This window comes from Micropterus dolomieu, linkage group LG14 (assembly GCF_021292245.1).
Source record: "Micropterus dolomieu isolate WLL.071019.BEF.003 ecotype Adirondacks linkage group LG14, ASM2129224v1, whole genome shotgun sequence".
Taxonomy (NCBI): Eukaryota; Metazoa; Chordata; class Actinopteri; order Centrarchiformes; family Centrarchidae; genus Micropterus; species Micropterus dolomieu.
The window spans coordinates 19,565,138-19,586,324 of NC_060163.1; the positions used below are offsets into that span (position 1 = coordinate 19,565,138).

The 21,187-nt window shown below is 38.4% G+C and overlaps 1 protein-coding gene across 7 annotated transcripts in view; it reads left to right on the top strand.

The window, feature by feature from the left end:
- The window catches only part of LOC123983017 (alpha-N-acetylgalactosaminide alpha-2,6-sialyltransferase 2-like), a 14,807-nt gene extending 1,034 nt beyond the window's left edge, over positions 1 to 13,773 (top strand). For 2 of the 7 annotated variants that reach the window (XR_006828103.1, XR_006828102.1), the window contains 4 exons: positions 6,345 to 6,443; positions 11,089 to 11,227; positions 11,312 to 11,415; positions 13,451 to 13,773. Coding sequence is in view for 1 of the 7 variants with exons in the window: in XM_046069090.1 (XP_045925046.1) it covers positions 11,090 to 11,227; positions 11,312 to 11,415; positions 13,451 to 13,472 (264 nt within the window). In the remaining 6 variants the exon portion in view is untranslated. Of the gene's footprint in view, positions 1 to 14; positions 84 to 6,344; positions 6,444 to 11,085; positions 11,228 to 11,311; positions 11,416 to 13,450 lie in introns of those variants that run through there. The other 5 variants (XR_006828100.1, XR_006828099.1, XR_006828101.1 and 2 more) reach the window with 4 other exon arrangements.
- Positions 13,774 to 21,187: the final 7,414 nt, after the last annotated feature.

A 21,187-nucleotide genomic window follows, 5' to 3' on the forward strand; every position in this document is an offset into this window, starting at 1 on the left:
AACAGGAATATTTGAAAATATAGATCCCAGTCACCTGCATGCCTTCAACGGCGGGAGGGGAATGTGTTTCTAAGTCAAACAAGGTATGATAATTGTTACATTTGCTTATGTTTCATGAAATGTTTCTTTTAAAGTGTTTTTGTATCTTACTATGTTTTTGTTTGTCTTGTTTCAAATAGAAGTTATTAGGAGAGCCAACCACTGTTTTTTCCCACCGGTTAGTTTTCTTGTGCTCACACTAGATCCTTGAATGGGCCATATTTTGTGTTTCTGGCTGTGTTAAAGGGGGAAACTGAAAGACAGAGTAACCATTTTGCATGGGTGTTTTGTGTAATTAGTGTGTAGCATGCAGATAGTGTTTTTCCATAGTATTTGGTTTAATTGGTTTGAGTGTGTGGGTTATTTCCTTATTTGTTTATCAGTTTGGTTATAATTTGTCGGTGCTCAATTCTACATCAGTTTCCCTGGTAACGTCTAGTCCTGAATTGTGTTTTTCTTTTGTTTTGATGTAACAAATAAACTTTATATTCCTATACTGATATAGTAGCCTCTGGTCCAGTTTGTTCTGGCACTTGTGTATGAAGCAGCGTGTGGTTTACATTTAGGTGCTGTTTTCTCGCTCCAGTCTTTTACACTCACAACACACATACACACCTCACATTGTGCAAAGACACACACGCAGCCAGTCAAACAGTGCTGCTAATTGGTCAGAGGGGAAGTTGGGATACCTTGTTGGATTCTCACATAAAGTTGATAGCACCTGGAGCCAGGCTTGATAGGGTTAAACTAAGTTTTATAAACATAGGAGCCCGGGGTAAAGAAGGGCTGATAAGTGTAGAAGAGTACATTTTTGAATACAAAGTGTCTTTTGTAAGAGGGCTGCAGCTCTGAAGGTCATCATGTGATACAGCACATAGCACACAAACCTGTGCTTGTGTTGATGTTGATGTTAACTCTTGTTTGTCTTATGCACATACACTTTTTACTAATATCAAGATGATGTCTTATTTCTGATGTCACATTTCACATTTATTTTTTGTAGAGGTTACAGTATTGTTTTAATATTATACATGCGTGGATATGGAGGTGGAAAAGGTGGGTTTTAACATAAGTACCACAAGATGAGGCGCTAGACAGGATATTATTACATTAACCAATGTAATACAAAGTATAGGCAGTCTGCTCCCAGGACCAGCAACAATTAAAACAATGTAATTGTTTATTTGCTTGAAATTATCACAAAACTTGAGTTAATTTGAACTTCACTGAAATCTGTGTCTCATAGAAAAGAATACCATTTATATTGAGAGGACAGTTCATCTAAGTTTCAGTTACATCCAAGAGAATGCAGTGTGAGAGTGAGGGGTCGTTTGCCCTCTGGCCCAGTCTGAGGTTTTTATCTCCCACACAACAACAAGTTTAACGTTAACACTGCATAATGTCAGTTAACTGACGAGGTGGACTACTACTTTCCAACTTCACACAAATGCCTATTGTTCAAACGTATAATCACCCTAATGCTAACACTTTGTTAATACATTTAGATTTCTCTCTTCTTGCTAACTTTCCTTGACTCTAAAACTGCAGTTAGCGTACTCTTCCGTTAACATAGCATCAATAGCACAGCTTATGGTCGCTTGAAGCTGTCTAATTAGCTTAATGAGCTAAGCTAAAAAGCTATGTATATGTATATCCACACAGATATCTGCTAATTATAGCTGCTAATTATAGCTAACACATAAATAACATACTAGAATTTCACTCACCAAATAAACTGGAGCACAGGCTTATATGGTCTGTACGTACAATTAACCGCACAGCAAGACATATAATTTGTCTGGTATTTGCATGAAGACATTTCCAAATGAATTTAAACACAACTTCAAATGAATGATTTGTATTGTTTTGCTTGCAGCTAAACATGCAAGCAACACACCTAAAGAAACAGAAGGGCATGCCTTTTTTTCCCTTATTTGGCTACACGCGCCTAGTTCATGCTTGATTCTCATGCTTATGCACAAAAGGGTGCACAGATTCCTAGTGGGGTGCACGTGCACTCCACCAGGGGCATGGCTGCTTCTTGGGCCCTTTTCAAAGGGGTTCCAGTGGAGGAAGTCTGCTCTGCCGCGAGCTGGGCTTCTCCACACACTTTCATGGAGTTTTATTGTCTGGACGTGACAGCGCGGGATGTCACCCAGTCAGTTCTCTCAGCAGGGAAGTGGTGTAAATGACATCACAAATCCAGATGTCCCAGGGCCGGATCTACTTAGTCTAGCTGCAGAGGGTGCCACAACACAGGTCAGCCCCTCGGCACGGGCTAACTCGGTGAAGTGCAGTTTAGATTGAGGAGATGAGACTGTGCAGTGGCTTTTATAGGCCCAGGGGAAGGCGGGACTCCCCTTGCCTGCAACAGTCTCATTGGCCCTGACAGACGTTTTGATAAAGTATTTCAGGTTGGTCTCGCGAGGACGCAATCCCCATACTAATGTGTTGTACCGAGTGTACCGACCGAAAGGGAACTGCCGAGATTGTCATCCACCTCTTTTCTCAGCACAAATGAGCATTACCAGCCGCGAGGTGCATGAAATTCTCACCAGGCATACAGAACTCTGCACAACCGGGCAAGACGCAGACAGCAGAAACAGCTGATCAGAAGTTTTCTACGTCAGAACTTATTCGGAAAAAGTGTTTCCATCTCCCATTTTGTGCATTTACTCTTTTCTGACAAAGGCAAAAACCACCTCAAGCGAGCGTAAAAACTTTTTTGCGAAATCATGGATTTTTTTCCCCAGAATTTTGCTGTTTCCATCAACCTTTCGTAATGCGATACTTCAAAATGCGCATTAAAAAATGTTAATGGAAACATGGCTAGTGTTGGAAGTTAATCTCTACAAGCTGGTCTTTCACTTGGTTTCATCTTCCAATATCCTTTACCACTCCTCTGTACATTTGTATTTGTGATTCACCGATTGATCACTGCGTTACATCACAGCAATACAATGCTTTTGTGGCGCAGCAGTGATCAGCTGATTTTGCTCATGGAGCCTGCGGCTGCTTATATCAGATGTAGCCGAGTCGTGTGATCGGCTGGATGTGCAGGCTTTCTTTTCCTTTGCTTGCTTCTGTAGACTCTGTAGTGACTTGTTTAAGCCAACTCCTTTCTCGTTTTCTACTTCTTACTGTCGTCTTTTTGGAGGAGGTTTGCGACTCACCACTAAAGCTAAAAGATCTCGCCGAGATCTTTAAATTCAGTTCTTCAGGATTTATTGAAAGTTAACAAAATTATTCTCTATTGTTTACTTTTAACAAACACATTAAAACTTTAACTTAAATTTGTTTTATACAACTCACAGTGATCACTAAACTATTTCATTCCTCCTCTCTCATTCAAATACAAAAACTCCTAAGCTGTTGTCCTTTCTCTGATAATACTATCTGTGAGGATGACCTGATTAGGATAAGCAGGGATGTGAAACAACATCCCAATGTTTTTATCAGTTAACCACATCAGTTAACAGTTATTTGGAAAAAGAAGAAAAGAAAATAGATCACCTTACTTGTCCATAACAACAGTAAAAATAATACCAATCAACTACTCTGGCTTCAACAGAAAGACATTTTACTCTAGGTTTTGAATGAAGTACTTTATTGGGATCGGTATCACTTTAAGTGTACTGGTTTTGGTACTGGTATTGTAAGCCTTGCACAACACTACACAAAGGGGTCAGCCTTGGTGGTCTAGGGGTCAGGGTGCTGACCACTAAAAGCACAAACGAATAGTGTTTGTTGCATGTCATTCTTTACCTCTCTCTCGCCTTGTTTTCTGTGATATCTCTACGGCCGACTATCAATAAGCAAAACATACTACAACAAATACTTGGAAAAACATAATGGGTTAAGTTGTCCTGCATCAACAGGTAAAACAAAAACAACTGAATCACGTAAGAGATCAAGTACAATTTGTACACTGAAAATACTGTGTGTGGGTGGACCATGGGTGTGCAGCAACTGAGGAGGAAAAGCAAAATCAATGCGGAAGAAATAGGAAGATAAGTAATCTAGTTATTTTGCTTGCTAGGCCTCCCCGGGCCATAGGGTTTCAAAAATCTCACACACACACACACACACACACACACACACACACACACACACACACACACACACACACACACACACACACATATATATATATACTGAAGGCAGTGAAGGTCGTCATGTGATACAGCATACGAACTTGGATTGCCTGTGTTAATGTTAACCATCTGTGTGATTGTTTTATGCAAATACAGTGTTTTGCTAAGATCAAGATGATGTTTTACTTCTTGTGTAACATTTCAGTTTTATTTCTTTAGGAGTGTTGTATGGTTGTAATACACTATTTTAATATTGAATATGTGTGGAGGTGGAGAATGTGAGTCTAACCAAAATACCTACAAGCGGAGGAGCGAGACAGGATATAACAATTAATGTAATACAGAGTTGGAGGAGTCTGCTCCCGGGACCTGCTCAGGCACACATGTATTTGTTTTATTTGCTTGCAATTATCACTAAACCTGTGTTGATTTGTACTTTATGAGAATCTCTGTCTCATTCAAAACAATACTATTTACATTGAAAGGACAATAGTTCACATTGGTTGAGGCACCAGTTACATTGAGGACTTCAGACTATGAGAGCGAGGGCCCATTAGGCCTCTGGACCGTTCTCAGGGTTTTTCCTCCCGCCAACATTAATATAGAAATATTATTTAGAGCACCTTCAACTGTATGTAAGAAAAAAAGGAACAGTATTTACTGCATCATGACAGATTTATTCACTCTTTCCAAACACTCACTCAGAGCCGCCATGCCATGTTGTTTAATGCTGTCAGGTCGGCTCACCAGTACCCTTTCATATCTTAAATCTTATCTAAAATCACCATGTTACCAAGAAACAGCTGCGTGTCTCATTTCCTATTTCACAGGTAAAGTAGCATCAGACACATTGCATTGGTAATTGCACAAAGGTATAACTGTGGCTGAGATAAAAATAATATGGTAGAGAAGAATCATGAGAGTGCGTTTGACTGTTTATTTGTTGTGAGTCAGGACAGAACGGACTCAAACGCAACGCTCAGGATTTAACAGGTTTTATTAAGGGACAAGGGGCTGAAGGAGAGGAGGTGAAGGAGAGGAGGATGCCGGGGGAACACGGGCACGGGGGACCGAGGAGCAAGTAGGGCAGAGGAGGCTGAGATTTTTGCAGGATTTTGCAGGATCACAGAGGCTCGAGTTAAGCTGCAGTACATGCATAATACACGGCAGACGTGTGTGAGTGAGTGATGTTGAAGCCTTGCAAAGCAAAGTTTCTCTCAAATGTGTGACTATAATGTCAGTGAATATTCAAGTTTTTTACTTGTAGGCCAGATTAAATTAAATTTTCTCTCGGATTATTAGGACTACCCCTCCGCTGGCTCCTTTTTTTGGATGGACCAATTTGGATGGAAAATGGACCTTATGTGCAGTTGTACCTTTACATCATATTACACATAAAAGAAGAGCCCATAAAATAGCCTACATAATAGACATTTGAACTAGCCTACAATAAGAACACTTGGCTACAAATTTAGTCCAATAAGCCTCCCTGGCTTTGTAGTCTGCCACGATATTAGATTTAGCCGTTAACCTGTCTTTATATTCATAATTTCCTGACACTACCAATGTGCATTCCTCTGGAGAAATACGGTGCATGCGCCGTTGCGAAAAAACTCGGCCAAACACACTCGTTTTATGCGAACGCGCACAAACTCCAATTAAGTTAACACCGGGTTAACATGGACTCAGCGAACTAACATCTTATCCGCCTTCGTACCGTTAACTCCAGTGTAGGCGGTCAGAGTTTGTCAACCCTGAGTTTGCCTGATAACCCCGAGTTAACTCTGAGTAGGTTGAACTCCCTTCGGCCACTGGTCTAATGTGGTCTGGATGGGGGAAAAGCACTTTACATAACTTTCCGCTGGTCTAAAAGTTGCACATCTCTGGATAATTTAATTTTAAATGTAAAAACTGTGTATTCATTATAACTAAAATGAGCAATGGTGTGGTTTAGTGCTCTATGTCTGGTAGCTTTTAGGAAAACGTAACAACAGTTTTTAGGGAGCTCTCTGGGATTATATTTTACATACTTTGAGATGTTATGACTGAGTAAAGATGTTGCTGGTCATTTTTCCTAGGTCTTTTTTTATTACTCTTCTACAGGGTATCTGTGTGTCTTGAACGTTCTTTAAAATCATTGAATTTAGTTTCCTCAGAAAGAAAGAAAAAAAGGCATGTGAAGGTTAAAAATGCTTTTGTATTTCATTGCAGGCTGTCGGGCAACACCCTGTTGCCGCTACCAAGCCTGCCTGTCTGTTTGCTGGTTCCAAGCCCAGCTGTCTAGTTCCATTTCTCAAAATATTAGCCCAGGTAAGATGCTTCTGACGTTGCCTGACATTGTTCAGGTGTGGCTTGACACTAACAATGCGAAACTGGTAGCTCATTTCCTGGACCCATCTGTGCCCGGTGGCTCTTGATGCTCTGACTCCAGCCTCAGTCCACACCTTGTGAAGCTCCCCCAAGTTCTTGAATCGGCTTTGCTTGACAATCCTCTTAAAGCTGCAGTCATCCCTGTTGCTTTTTTCCTAGCATGCCTTAACTTTCCAGTCAACCTTCCATGAAAATGCTTTGATACAGCACTCTGTGAACAGCCAGTCCTTTCAGCAACGACCTGTGTGGAGGGTGTCAATGAGTGTCTTCTGGACAACTATCAAGTCAGAAGTCTTCCCCATGATTGTGGTTATGTGTACTGAACCAGACTGAAAGATTAGTCTCTTCTCAGGTAGACATTTCTGTGTTATACATTCTTTATTCTAATAATCTAATATTTTGAGATATGGATTTTTGATTTACATGAGCTGTAAGCCATAATCAGAAAGATTAAAACAAAAAGGCTTGAAAAAATTTACTTTACATGTAATGAATCTATTAAAGTTTCACTTTTTGAATTAAATTGATATTAATAACTGAACTTTTCCACAACATTCTAATTTTATGAAATGCACCTGTATTGCTGAAAAAAAAAATCATTACTTGGTCAGTTCGGCCATCAAGTATAAAATTGCATTCTATGTGATATTAAAAGTTTAATTGGTGAACTCTTCAGAAACAGCTTTAATAGGTGCCATGACCCATTTAGTCTGCATTTGAATAGTTTCCATCATTGATTTTATAATCAGATAACCTGGCTATTTGTAGGTATTTTTGTGGTTCAGAAACTCTGTTTAGCACATCAGTTTTCATGGTTGACTAATCATAAAAGGCCCAAAACATCACACCTAAATGGGCTGCCAGTGTGAATGTTAAGAACTCCTGGGCTTTCTGGAATTTGATCTGTTTATCCAGTTCCGCATAGCAACTGTTTTATCATTTCTCCACTTGGCTCTCATGACCTTCTTTGGATCCAGCCTCGAAACTGACAAACTGAGACACTTTCTATCGTGGGTTTGGGACTGTCTGTTTTTGAGTTACGGAACAAATCATTAATCTTCTGTCCGGCCCAAAAATTTTACCTCGCTGGTCTAGCAGACAGTTGAAGTGACTGTGAGACAAAACAAGTAGACAGGGCTTCACACTCATAAACCTGTACCTCAGCCATGTCACTTCTTTCTGTTTAACATCTTAAGTTCAAGTTCATTGTTAAATGCACATTTACAGTGAAGCAGTCATTGGCAATGTAGGTCTTAATTCTCTGGCTCTCTCCAATCCTGAAACAATATGTATAAAGAAAATTCACAAAATTTAAAAGAGAGAGTCTAACATACAGTTCTCAGACAAGTGAGTACAGCCCTCACATTTCTGTAAATATTTGATTATATCTTTTCATGGTACAACACTGAAGAAATGACACTTTGCTACAATGTTATCATATTGGAATACTGCCCTGCGGCCCAGTCTCCGAAGGGAGGGGATTATGCTCTGCTTCAGTATGTCACAGCACATGTTGGCATTCATGGTTCCCTCAATGAACTGGAGCTCCCCAGTGCCAGCAGCACTCATGCAGCCCCAGACCAGACACTCCCACCACCATTCTTGACTGTAGGCAAGACACACTTGTCTTTGTACTCCTCACCTGGTCTCATCAGACCACAGGACATGGTTCCAGTAATCCATGTCCTTAGTCTGCTTGTCCTCAACAAACTGTTGTGGGCTTTCTTGTGCATCATCATTAGAAGAGGCTTCCTTCTGGGACGACATCCATGCAAATCAATTTGATGCAGTGTGCAGCGTATGGTCTGAGCACTGACAGGCTGACCCCCCACTTGCCCTGTTGAACCGTTGTATGGTCTTGGCCACCATTCTGCAGCTCAGTTTCAGGGTCTTGGCAATCTTCTTATAGCCTAGTCCATGTTTATGTAGAGCAACCATTCTTTTTTTCAGATCCTCAGAGAGTTATTTGCCATGAGGTGCCATGTTGATCTTCCAGTAACCAGTATGAGGGAGTGTGAGAGCAATAACACCAAATTTAACACACCTGCTCCCCATTCACATCTGAGACCTTGAAACACTAACGAGTCACATGAGAACGGGGAGAGAAAATGGCTAATTGGGCCCAATTTGGACATTTACACTTAGGGTGCACTCACTTTTTTTGCCTGCGGTTTAGACATTATTGGCTGTGTGATGTGTTATTTTGAGGGGACAGCAAATTGACACCGTTATACAAGCTGTACACACTACTTTACATTGCAGCAAAGTGTCATTTCTTCAATGTTGTCACATGAAAAGATATAATCAAATATTTACAAAAATGTGAGGCATGTACTCAGTTTTGTGAGATACTGTATAATATAACAAAAATAGTGTAGAATTTAATAATGTATATACATAATATATATATATAGAATATAAATAATATATAATATATTATAACTCAAATTCCTTTGCAGTTACCACAATGTTGTTTGTGCATACATGTACATCGGTTTATGTCACTTTCACTTTGTGCTGCCATGCACTCCCAACCATGAGGTCAGTTGACGTTTGTCACATCATCCTATTACATCTCATGGCACATACACCAAACAAAACAAACATAAGCAGGGCAATAGGCAGGATTTTTATAAATACTGAGATCATGAATCCAAGTCTTAAAGTTTTGGCAATTATTTAGATTTTTTTGAATTTCATTTATTTTGTGATTTTAAGATTCAATAAAATTTTCTGTAATTATATTGTACGACATAAAGGTCTAAATGCTGCTTGAAAGCCTTCTGCACATAGCAAGGAAAAAAATAGCTGGCATGAAAGTGATCAAATGTGCCCTCACTAAATGTGAAATTCACATTTATTAGTTCAGTGCCTGTTCACAGGGGCAAGTGCAATGCCTCCCTGCGCTTTTTGTTGAAAACATGCGTCTCACATTGGTTTCAACTACACCAGTGATTGCCAATGGGCAATAAATAAATAAATGAATAAATACTTTGATAACAGCTGGTGACTGAAATAGATTTTAGTCATGACAGCAACAGTTACTCACATAAAACATAAAAGTGCAAGAATTTCATTTACAGCAATGCTTTATTTCAAGTTGAATTTAGAGCTTTTACTTTGAAAAGTCTGCAGCTTGCCATCAAGAAATGTGAGATTGGATTCTCCTGAATGAGAAGCGCAGGAATTTCCTCTGAGATGCTGGGGAAATAACAATCAGCAGGTGGATGGATATGGATCAGTCGCTGGGATACATACATTCCAGCACATGCTTTATTGTGAGCATCAGTCTCTTCATAGTTCTTTGGTTGAAAAGGGAAAAAAATATGTTCACACAAGGGGGGGACTGAACCCACAACTCCCTGAAAGGTCTGTGTACTAGTGACTGATCTAACCAGACACCCAAACATAATCACATGCAAAATGCTAGTTCACATGTGACAACCTACATGTTCCTATGTGAATCTGCACATGATATTACATGTGACATTGATGTTTTCACACCTATATATAGCTGTAAAATCACATCTGGTTGTATCAAGAACTGGTCCACAATAGTTGTAGAGAGATTTCTGTCCAAAGTGGTGGACTAACAGATAGGGTTGCCACCTGTCCCTTAAAATATGGAATTGTCCCGTATTTGAGAACTAAAAAGCGTAAAATTGCGCAAAACTGTACAATTTGTCTGCCAGTGTTCTGTGTGGTGCATGGTGGCATGTCAGACATGTGACAGCATCCCGAGTCTAATTATTCAGTAAAACTGCTAATTTTCTGATTGATCACGCTGGACGACATATGCTGCATATTTGTTAAGAAATATTGTTACAAGGTAAATGAAGCACATGCCTATATTCCTTTTTAAAGGTTGAAGTATAAAGCTGTGGAGTTGAGAGCTCACTAGTTTTTGATCAGTGTTGATCAGTTTTTTGTCATGAAGAAAGCGTCAGTAAACATTTGGAAACAAAGGACGTGGACCGCAGAGTTTTTTTATTGAAGCATGTGTTGACTATATGCTTGGCTTCACAGTTTAAGTGGAGTTTTTGAAGAAATGGATGGAGTCACACTTACAAGCCCTAAACATTAGGACAAAAAGAAAAAATTAAAGCATGAAGAAAATGTAAATTCTACATAGTCAGTAGTCAGCTCAGTTGGTAGAGTGCAGTAGCTCAGTCTGTAAGGATTAGGGTGGGAACCAGAGGGTTGCTGGTTTGAATCCAGTTCAGAACAGAGGTATGGACTGGTGGCTGGAGAGGTGCCTTAATGTATACATGTGTAATATACTGTATGTTAAGCATTACATTTATATTTGACCTAGCCATGAAATACATTCGGATACATATGTGCTCCAATACAGCTCAGTCAATCCTTGTATATGTAGTTACCAATATGTAACTGTCAGTATATAGACCAGTATGTGTTTCTTTGCTCAGCTGATTTTTGCAATTTGCCTTTTGATTAATAGCTGCGTTTGACAATAATCATCTTTTTGATGACAGCTGCTGACAACCGCAGTCAGAGTCCTTGATTGTTTGATCATGTTGATTTATGAATGCCACTCTCATATTTACATCTGTTTGTGTAGCAGGATGAACGGTGCAGTCAGCAAAGGTTACAAGGAAGATGTAGGAAGCAGAACATCGGTGTACGTTCACACGGCTCACACTGTCACTGCATCGGTTATATTGCTGAAGAAGTACGGATACACATCTGTCCCTCATGATGAGGTACTGAAACTTGAAGAGTGTAGTATTGTAATGGTTAAAACCCCACACATACATACTCATCTGTCATCTTCTTTCTTTTGGCAGGGTATAAAATATGTGCTGATTCCTGAGGGGATTAGGGATTTCAACTGGCTCGAGGGTCTTTTGAAAGGAGAAAAGATCTCTACCGGTCAATACATCAACCGACGGTGAATAACAACTCTGTATACTATAAGTGGAAGGTTAACATGCACACACAGGCGGGGAACAAAAACAGAGGAAGCTGGCTGACTGAAAATCCAAGAACAAAGGAGAAAATACAAAAACTAAACAAACCGGTATGGCATGAGGAAACAGGCAGGAATACTGATGAAATTTACAAGCAGCAATCGCAGGAGACGACCTGACAAAAACCCCATGGTCTAATTAGGCTAGAGGCTAATTTACTAATAAAACACAATGTGACACAAACAGAAAACAGGCTGGATTTCTCCTGGCACACAAGGGGAGTGAACTTTTAATAGAAAACAGTAAATAAGTAAAACTAAAACCCAAAACTATAACAGAGCCTGCCTAGTATATTTCATCTCACAAGTGATTTGTCAATTAACATATTTTCATTTTGTGGTTGCTGAGTCACCCAGAACAGAATGTAGCTTGAAGGGCATTCCTCATCCAATATTGCCTCAAGCTCCAGCAAAGACTATTAACAACATGTATAGACATAATAAAAACCCACTTAGCGTGTTGTTATTTCATTAGCCCTATTGACATTTATATTTTAACCCTCCAGGCCATGGACCTATTATGACAGGCAGTATAATGAGAGCTGCCTTTATGTTCTGCACCAGGATTTCCTCAGATATGTGCGGAACAGGTCAGCCTCCTTTTAAAATCCCACTACTGTTTTACTTTGTTTGGTTTATAATAATACTGTAATAACAATAAAGACAAATGTTTGATAAAATTACAAAAAATAACAATAAAACTGAAACTACACAATATGAAAATTAAATAAATAACAAGAAGTTCTCAGGTCAGAATAAAGCTGTTTTAACTTTATGGTCACTTTGGAGTCTGTAGTTTAGCCTGACTTATAGGTCAAAGACTCCTTTACCTGAGGAAGACCATCTGAAATAATTAGTCACATCCTCATCAAATAAAAGATTTGGGGAACTCAAGTAGTTATTTTGATTGTTAAAATGTACGTTGACTACTTTTACTTCTACTTGAGTACTTGTTTTTGCAAAGTAACAGTACTTTTACTTGAGTACAGTTTTTGGCTACTCTACCCACCTCTGTTTATGTGCAGGACTATTTCTTGACCAGATGTAGTGATTTCTTTAAATCACAAATTGTTGTTTTAATGGCTCAGTTTTTCAAATATAACATGTTAATAAGGGAGCCAGGGATGTACTAGGACTGAAATTCAGCCCGGGACTTTGAGAAGGAGAGGCCTTTTATGTGAGTGAGTGTGGGGGCACGGCGAAAGATTTTTGCAGTTATTTTAATAAATATTGTTGTAGCCTTTGTAGGCCTGTACAGACAATTTCATTTTGATAAAGACCTTCAAGAAACTTTTGTGACAACTGCCTCTTAAGTTTGTTTAAAAGCAAGGCACCACTGCACTGAACAAGACCAGGTAAATCAAACCAGAGTCAGTCAAAGTGCTAAAATAGTTAAATATAATCAAAAACTACAATGCATTTAGCTGCCTCTTGTACCAGCGTTTTTGTCTTCAAAATTCTTATTTTTCCGGCACCATGTCTTTTTCCTCTGTCTTTCTTTTCGACATATTTACCTGCTCTGTTATACTTGTCACACAACCCTGGGCTGTGTGACGTATTGAGACCGAACTCCCAGCTGGAAAGTGAACTCCTTTGATCAGCGCCGTTGAGCCAATCAAATGTCAGCAAAAACGAGGATTGGTCCAAGTTGGGAGGGACCGTTTTGAAAGTATTGCTTTGGCCCGGTTCGGGATTACTCCAAAAATTCCGGATGGCCAGTCCGCCCCTGAAGTGAGCTTTTGTGCTTCTGGTTGGCAATTTTGTTACCAGGCTAGCTGTTTCCCCATGTTTCCAGTCTTTATGCTAAGCCAAGCTAACCATCTGCTGACTGTAGCTACCAATTTTTCAGACCGACATGAGAAACTGAATAAGTGTATTTCTGAAGATGTTGAACTTTTCTTTTAACAAATCTTTTCTTGGTGTGAGTTAATCTGTTCTCTGCTTTTATCATTCTCAGGTTAACGCATATGGATTCATGACTAAGGACTACAAGAAATATTCCAACTACTATGTTGAGAAGAATGTTAAAACTGATGTCATTTTCTACACCAACCACGACATGAATTTGTGGAAAAAACTGCATGACAGCATGACAAAATAATGAGGCTATATCAAAGAACAGACTCAGAAACTGTGTTGGACCGTGACTTTAAATGAACCTTTTTAAACTATGTGTAGTTCTTCGTCCTGCGTGTTCTTTCATGAAGCAATAGGAGAAGATGTTTTTGGTCCAAGTTAATCAGTTTTATTACAAGTAAATGAATAAAGCTTACAGAGCTCTGGGTCGATCTTCCTTCTCAAACAACAAGCTGTATCAGTTCATGAAGTCTGACTGGCTATCTCTCCCTGACCCAGTGTTTTAGTATACATCGTCATGTCATAAAACAAAAGTGTAGGTTAGTCCATGATTGGCCCAAGTCCTCTGACTCCACGAATCACCATGCTGTTGCTGGGCAGATTAGAAGCGTAGTTCCTGAAATGAGATATCTTGGAGAATAGATGTTTTGTACCACATTTCAAACCACCCCTCACCCATTGTTCAAGTCTCCTTATTTGATCATGCAGAGAACCCCTGTTTCTGCACCTCTCCAAAAAACACACACATCAGGTCTAGTTTAATAAATGGTAAACCAACATATAAACTTCTACCTATAAAATACATCAGAGATCAATATAAGAAAACACAATAATTTTGGTTACCCTGAGTAATACAAAAATCATACTATCATAATCTCTCAACTGGCACAGAAATGCGGAAGCAACACTGACACACTTTGTTCACCCTTCTTCAAAAAGATGAGGAAACTCAAACCTTATCTGACAATTTGTGACTGACTGTTAGATTAGCTGTGTGATAATGCTGCGTTCCATTTAACTCGGAAGTCGGAGGTCAGAGCTGGGAATGAAGTCACACCCAAGTTGGCGGCGTTCCAGTTACAAGTTGGAAAACCTCGCTTGGCCAGCTGTTTGTTTTGCAACTAGCCAGGTTAGCTATTTATACGCCGGTTGATTAAAAAAAACGCATTGTGCGGTATTTACTCACACTAAACACTGTAGCAACACGTCCACAGACAGCTGTTGGACAGCACTTTGCGTACGAACATTTATATGAGTCACAAGTACACAGAAGTGCTAATAAACAGTATAAACTACAGCTTTCACTAACTGGTATCAACAGTTAGACTTCCCAAGTCGGGATTCTGACTTAAGGGGGCGTTGCCTTTGAAATTTTGACCTTTGAACTCGGAAATTCCGACTTCCCATGTCAACTGGAACGCACCTTAAATACGGGCCTTTATCTGGTTAACCAGTTTTGTTTTTAATCCTGGTCAAACAGGAAGTGGAAAACAACATACCAATTTTTTTCACTAAGGTGTTTTTTCACCTTAGTAAGACAATACTATTTATTCTACCCTCATTAATATAAATGGGATGGACAACTGACACCCCTCTGTACACACGTGGAGGTTAACAGCACCACAAACTACAGCTTATATTCTATTAGATTTTTATATTCTGGATTCTCACCGGCCACCTGATTTTTGTCTTTCCCTCAATATAAATGAAGACGTGGAAATGAAGTGTTTAATGCTCAAAATCTTCTGGGGGACAACCCCCCTGAGCCCAAATCGTATATTTCATCAGTAAATATTTTTTTCTAAATATGTTTAATTATATTCTTGTCTTGTTCTCATGACCACAATCTTGTGCAATGTCTTGTCTCATGGACAAAGTGTTTCGTCACACCCCTAATTGAAGCTCTTAAATTTCTCCACTACTTTTCAACACAAAGTGATACCCTTGGGTAGGTTGTGTGCCATGCTGTAGTGATAATGATAATGATTAGTTCTGTTAATTTCAATGATAATAAGATAATCATAACGTTAACGTAAAGTGAGACTGTCACCTACTGCTGGTGATTACTTTATAGCTATTTGACATTACTTACTGTCCTAATGGCTGAGATGAGATTATTTTGTCAGCAATTGCATGCATTTTTGTTAGGCTGTAATGTATAGGATAGATATCAAAAATAATTTAGGCAAAATGTTTCAGTTGTTGGAAAGTACATTTACTGTACTACTTGTAGTCACTTCACTTTCAACACGTCCTTATACCTAAACGACAAACTGGACAAGATACTGTCACTGTACCTCATGTGGTCTTGTTGAAAAAAGTGTGGTCCTTACAATATAAATATCTTTTATCGAATGATTAAAGATATTTCTTTCTTCCAGATTTAAAAAGAGCATTGACACCAGTTGCTCTTTCTGTAACGCTACCACTGAAACAACTGTGCATTTGTTTTAGACTTTCCATCCATATTGAAACATTTTGGTCAGATGATTCTTCTTTTAGGATTGATTTTTAAATTATTTTAATTACATTTAAGGCCAGACATGGGCTAGCACCTTTACGTTTCTGTGAGCTTTTATCCCCCTATGAGCCGGGACACAGACTGAGATCCTCTGGTAGGGCGTTGCTAACAATTTCAAGGTCTAGGCTAAAAACTAAAGGAGTCAGCGCCTTTGTTGTCAGGGCCCCTGCACTTTGGAAGTCTGCTAGAGGAGATCAGGATTGCAGAGTCTGTTCCTGGTTTTTATCTCACTTCATAAGACTAATGTTTTTATACAAAATAGTTTTTAATGTGTGATGTGTAATTTATTCTTCCATTATTTATCTGTTGACTGATTTAAGTTTTATTTACTTAATTCAAACTAAAATGTGATGCATGATTTTTTACTGCTTTACTTGTACATATACTTGTTTTATGTTTTATTCATTGCACACCGCTGGGTGTTATACTGTGTTTGTGTCTACGTTTTACACTGATTGCTGAAAAGCACTTTGGTATTGAAAAGTGCTATACAAATAATTATTTTTATTATTGTCTTTATACAAATATTCTTTAATTAGTTTTATTTCTCTTTTTGGGGTTTTGAGTACAAGAAGGAGGAGGATGACATTTTTAATAATACATTTTATTTTTATATTTGCTAAATTCTATATTCATAAGTGTAAAATAAGTGACTGTAGACCTCTTTTTCCTGTTTTCAAAATCGACCTTTCAAAATATTAAGAAAGTTTTACATTTTCAAAAAATGCTAATGATGTTAAATTATTGTATATATATCTGGATCCTTTAATATTGTTAGTTTGTTTTCTTGTTTACACACAAGAAAATTTCTTGTTTTCTGTACATTTGTATTTATCATTCATCATTCTTTTGTGCCCCCGATATGTTCTGCATTTAATGTTCTGTTCAATCTAAAAAAACAACAACAACAAAAACAGTCCATACATACAACATAAATAATGCAAGTTTCATGATGTTAAACCTGTGGTTAACGTTGTGAAACGGTAGCAAATTAATAAGTTTGTTACATACATAGGTCACTTGACTTAACTCACCTGCGTAACGTAAGTCACATACAAAATGTTATTCAACTAAAAAACTTTGAATAACTCATTGTTTACTTGGTTTCACAAGGCAGTCAAACCTTAGTTTATGGTTCCAGCGTCTCAAATGTGAGGATTTGCAGCTTTTCCTTTTTATTATTTTATTATTTTTTAGGTATGATCTGTTGTTTGGACAAAACAAGCACTGTGAAGGTGTCAGTAGGCCTATGGGCTCTGGACTGCCAAAAATATGAAAAGAAATGATAGTAAATTGTACTTTTAATGTGGGAATGAATGAATAAAAAAAAGGTATAAAGTCTATAATTTGACAGTTCAAATTCTTTCTTTGCTTCACTTAACTTCCTTCTTAATATGATTAACTTGGAAAGAATTTAAAGGTGTGGCCATGGGAAATGTCTTTTGACAATGCCTGACAATGCCTCTTTAAGATCGAAACTTTGCTCAGTTGAAGGCGCTGGGACATAATATTACTGCTGCAGACTTTTTGTCTGATTCTTTCCTCTAGTAACACCTAGTAGAAGTGTTTTGTCTATGAAGATTCTCAGTCATTCAGGTCATAGTTATCCAACGAAGGTTAAAATCAAGGGCAACTGGACTTGGTTGAAGATACTGGAAGACATTTCGTCCCTCATCCAAAGGACTTCTTCAGTTCTGCCAAAAATATGAAAAGAAATTATAGTAAATTGTACAGAACTGAAGACCAAGTCCAGTTGCCCTTGATTTTAACCTTCGTTGGATAGAAGTGTTTTGGTGTGCGTACCCTACACCCAATTTGTCCATGGCTGGATGTGCCATGGCATTAATGCAGAAACCAGAGAAGAGTAAAACTGAATTTAAGTAGCTTATTTGAATATAGTTTGTTCCAAGTTTTGTTGTTGTTTGCAAAGTTGCATTTTCCAGTATCTGGCTAACAATTAACAGGGAACCTATAACAATTAATTGTTGAATATATACACACCTACAATTTATAACAAATCCAGCCCATGAACAAATCTATTGGAGGCACCATGGGAGCAAATCATACTTACTGATTAAATCATTGGCCAAACCTAAAAAATATCAGTGTTTGAAAAAACAATTGCAAGTTTAATGAAATCAACAACATTTGAATCAATTGCTCATAATCCATAATATCCAACACTCATCTTACGGTTTGTTATCATGAAACAGTTAGTTTGTTAAATAGCCAGACTAAGTCTCAAGGGGTTGTGAGATGATCACTTGTGTAGGAAATGAGAAAAATTGACACTGTGCTTTCCTCTTGTGAAATACTGTACAGTTTTGAGTTTATAAGAATTCTAACAAGGAAAAATCCCACTCATTGATAGGTAATGGCATGTAGTCCTTGCCCTTACATTAAGAGTCCCAAGAATAAATGGGGCATAGGTCAGATTCATCTAAAGGGCAAGGTGTGTGGAAAAAGATTGTAAGCTTCATTAAAATGCGTCACTGGTCTCTGTTAGTTGGTTTGTCCGTCCTGCCCCTTTCAAAAAATGTCCCATTCTCTTGCACCATCATAGATATCATCTATGTGTCACCACCACGCAAAAAACAGGAATTTCAATCATTTAAAAGTGAACAACTGTGGCCTAACACAAGAATTTTACCTTCAATCGATAAAGGATCAATAAAGTGATTCTGATTCTGAAGTAAGCAGCAGCAACAGCATTTTCTGTTTATATTTCCCTCTTTAGACATGTTTGGATTTGATTGTACACTGTTGATGTTGATTAGAAGTGAGATCCATTTAACTGTGACTGCTAAAAGTAATAGTCTTTTGTGTAACACAAGTCTTTTGTGTAACACAAGTCACCGTGAATGATGTGCACACACACCAGTAGTGCATGTTGGTTCATAAAGCTCCATTAATCTTAGGTAATCACAATGGACAATGAGGCTACAGTGCAACCAGCTCCAAGATATTTGATACACGAGTAACATTTTGTGGCATGAATTTAAATAATCATGTAGGCCTACACACTGATCCTTTTTCTATAGCTTCCATTAGAAGTCAGTGGTGAAATGTAATTTAATCAAGTTCCTGTACTTCAGTACAAATCTGAATTCTTAAAATTATAATAGGATTTATTCAACTCAAGCATAGATCAATGATCAATAACTTTAGCAAGTAAATCACTATTAACTTTTCTAAGCAAAATGAAATAAAGCCAATAAAACAAATCATACAAAGCATACAACAAACCAGCCAGCATATGTGTGTGTGTGTTTGTGCGTGTGAGAGACAAAGGAGGGGGAGAGACTAAGAGAAGGGGCGGATCCGATTGCCAGATCCGGTTGTGCTAGAGGCCAGCTGATTTTGGAATCAAGATGGCGGTTCAAACCATGTGATTTCAAGATCAAGATGGCGAAAAATCACTCTCCCCTGAACTAAAAAAAATGGGGATGCACTCTGATGCTAGCCTGCTGTGGGTCACAGGTCTGGTTAGCTTCAGAGATCACGAGGAGAGAAAGGCACAAAGCAATGCTATGTACATACAATATACCACAAATTATCTTACAGCCACCAACAGTGAATGATTTATTCAGCAGCGGTTGCTGGCTTTGGATTAGATAGAATGTGCAATTGTATCTGTTCTCAGACAACAGAAAAATGGCTATACTTCCTGGGATTACTCTGCTTCCTGAAAGCTTCAGCCAATACAAACCTTTGGTTTGGTTTTAAAGTTTAGAGCTCACAGGTAGGTGTGAATTAACAGACTAGGGCCATCTGAGCTTTCTATTGTTCTCTGACCCCCTTTGTGTAGTCAAACATGTAGTCGTCATGGTTGCGCGGCCCAACACTAGTATCTGATTAAACATGTAAATTGCATGTTGCTCGGCCTCGGGGGGTGCTCTCCCTACTTTATGGCATTTCCATGTAGGCACGTGGATAGGCAAGTGAGGTGTGCTCTCCCTGCCTCATGCTTTCCACATAGGCATGTGTAAGCTGCCTCATGGCTTTCCACGTAGGCGCATGGATGGGCAGGGAGATCCCAGAACAGAGCCATACTACCAGATATAATTTTGCAATATCAGTCTTTGATGAAACTTTTTCCCCCTCCCTGTATCAATAAGGTGTGGTTGCTCTTTACCAAGAATTTAGAATTTAAAGCGATATAGAACTGCAATATAGGTTAGCTTAGCCTAAACTATGTCAAAAAGTCAGGCAATGCTAGCTCTAAATATTAGGAGAGAGCGGGGTAAGTTGTCTCGTGTGTAAGTTTTCACACTGCTCATAACTCCAACAATAGAGGCTCTATGTCAAAAATCAAATCGCCATTTTGTGTGACTTCTTTTTCTATGTTCAACTTACTGTTCACATGTGGTCAAGGTCACTTTAATCTGACACAATTTTATAATTTTTTTGCTTAAAAGTAAAACATTTGCACTTTGCATTTTATGTATTCCAACCTTCTTAGGTATAAATGTTCAAAATGATAACTTTGCACAAAGTAGAGGAGACAATAACGTGTCTTTTGATACTTCTGCTGAAGTGCTATGTTAAGCTCACCTTGAGATTTAACTAAAATTAGCACCTATGATTTGCACAATGTCAGTTTGGGGCTAGTTGTCTCAATGACCAGTACACATAATAAACATAGAACATGCTCAAAAAAAATGTGAAATTGTGTAATTACCTCTGACATCAGTATTAAATGTTACTGTAAATAGAATATTATACACTGCAGTTTACAGCAGCAGCCATATGCCTGGACAAGATATACAGTCTTATACCGTAGGCATGTAGTATGTTAGTAGATACAAACACACACACACTAATATCATCCAGTTATTAATTTAGTTAGTCAACAAGGGTAATAGACAAATACGCTTGTAATTAATTTGTAATTGCAATGAGGAATGTGTTTTTGAAGGAAGGAAGAAAATTATCAACAGAAGACAGAGAATGATAGTACACCACCTGACATAATGTTAAAGGCACTCAGGCAGGTGAAGTTGAAGAACAAATCAATCAGAAGTACAGCTAAAGATTTTGATGTAAGCCGCTGACATCTCTTTTGGCCTCATCTATGTGGAGCCATTTTCATGCAGTATTCCAAAGAAGACGTAGTTAAAGTGTGTGAAATTCAACAAATGGGCCTGCAATGCTTGCACCTCAGGCCAGTCAATTTATTTGTGCCAGAACTGTGACTCTAAACACATGTCTGATTAGTCAGATACATATGTATGTTGTACAGAAATGCAAAATTAGTTTCATTAGTGTGTTTAAACACCACATCTATTTAGTTAAGAAGTTACACATTTAAGAAAG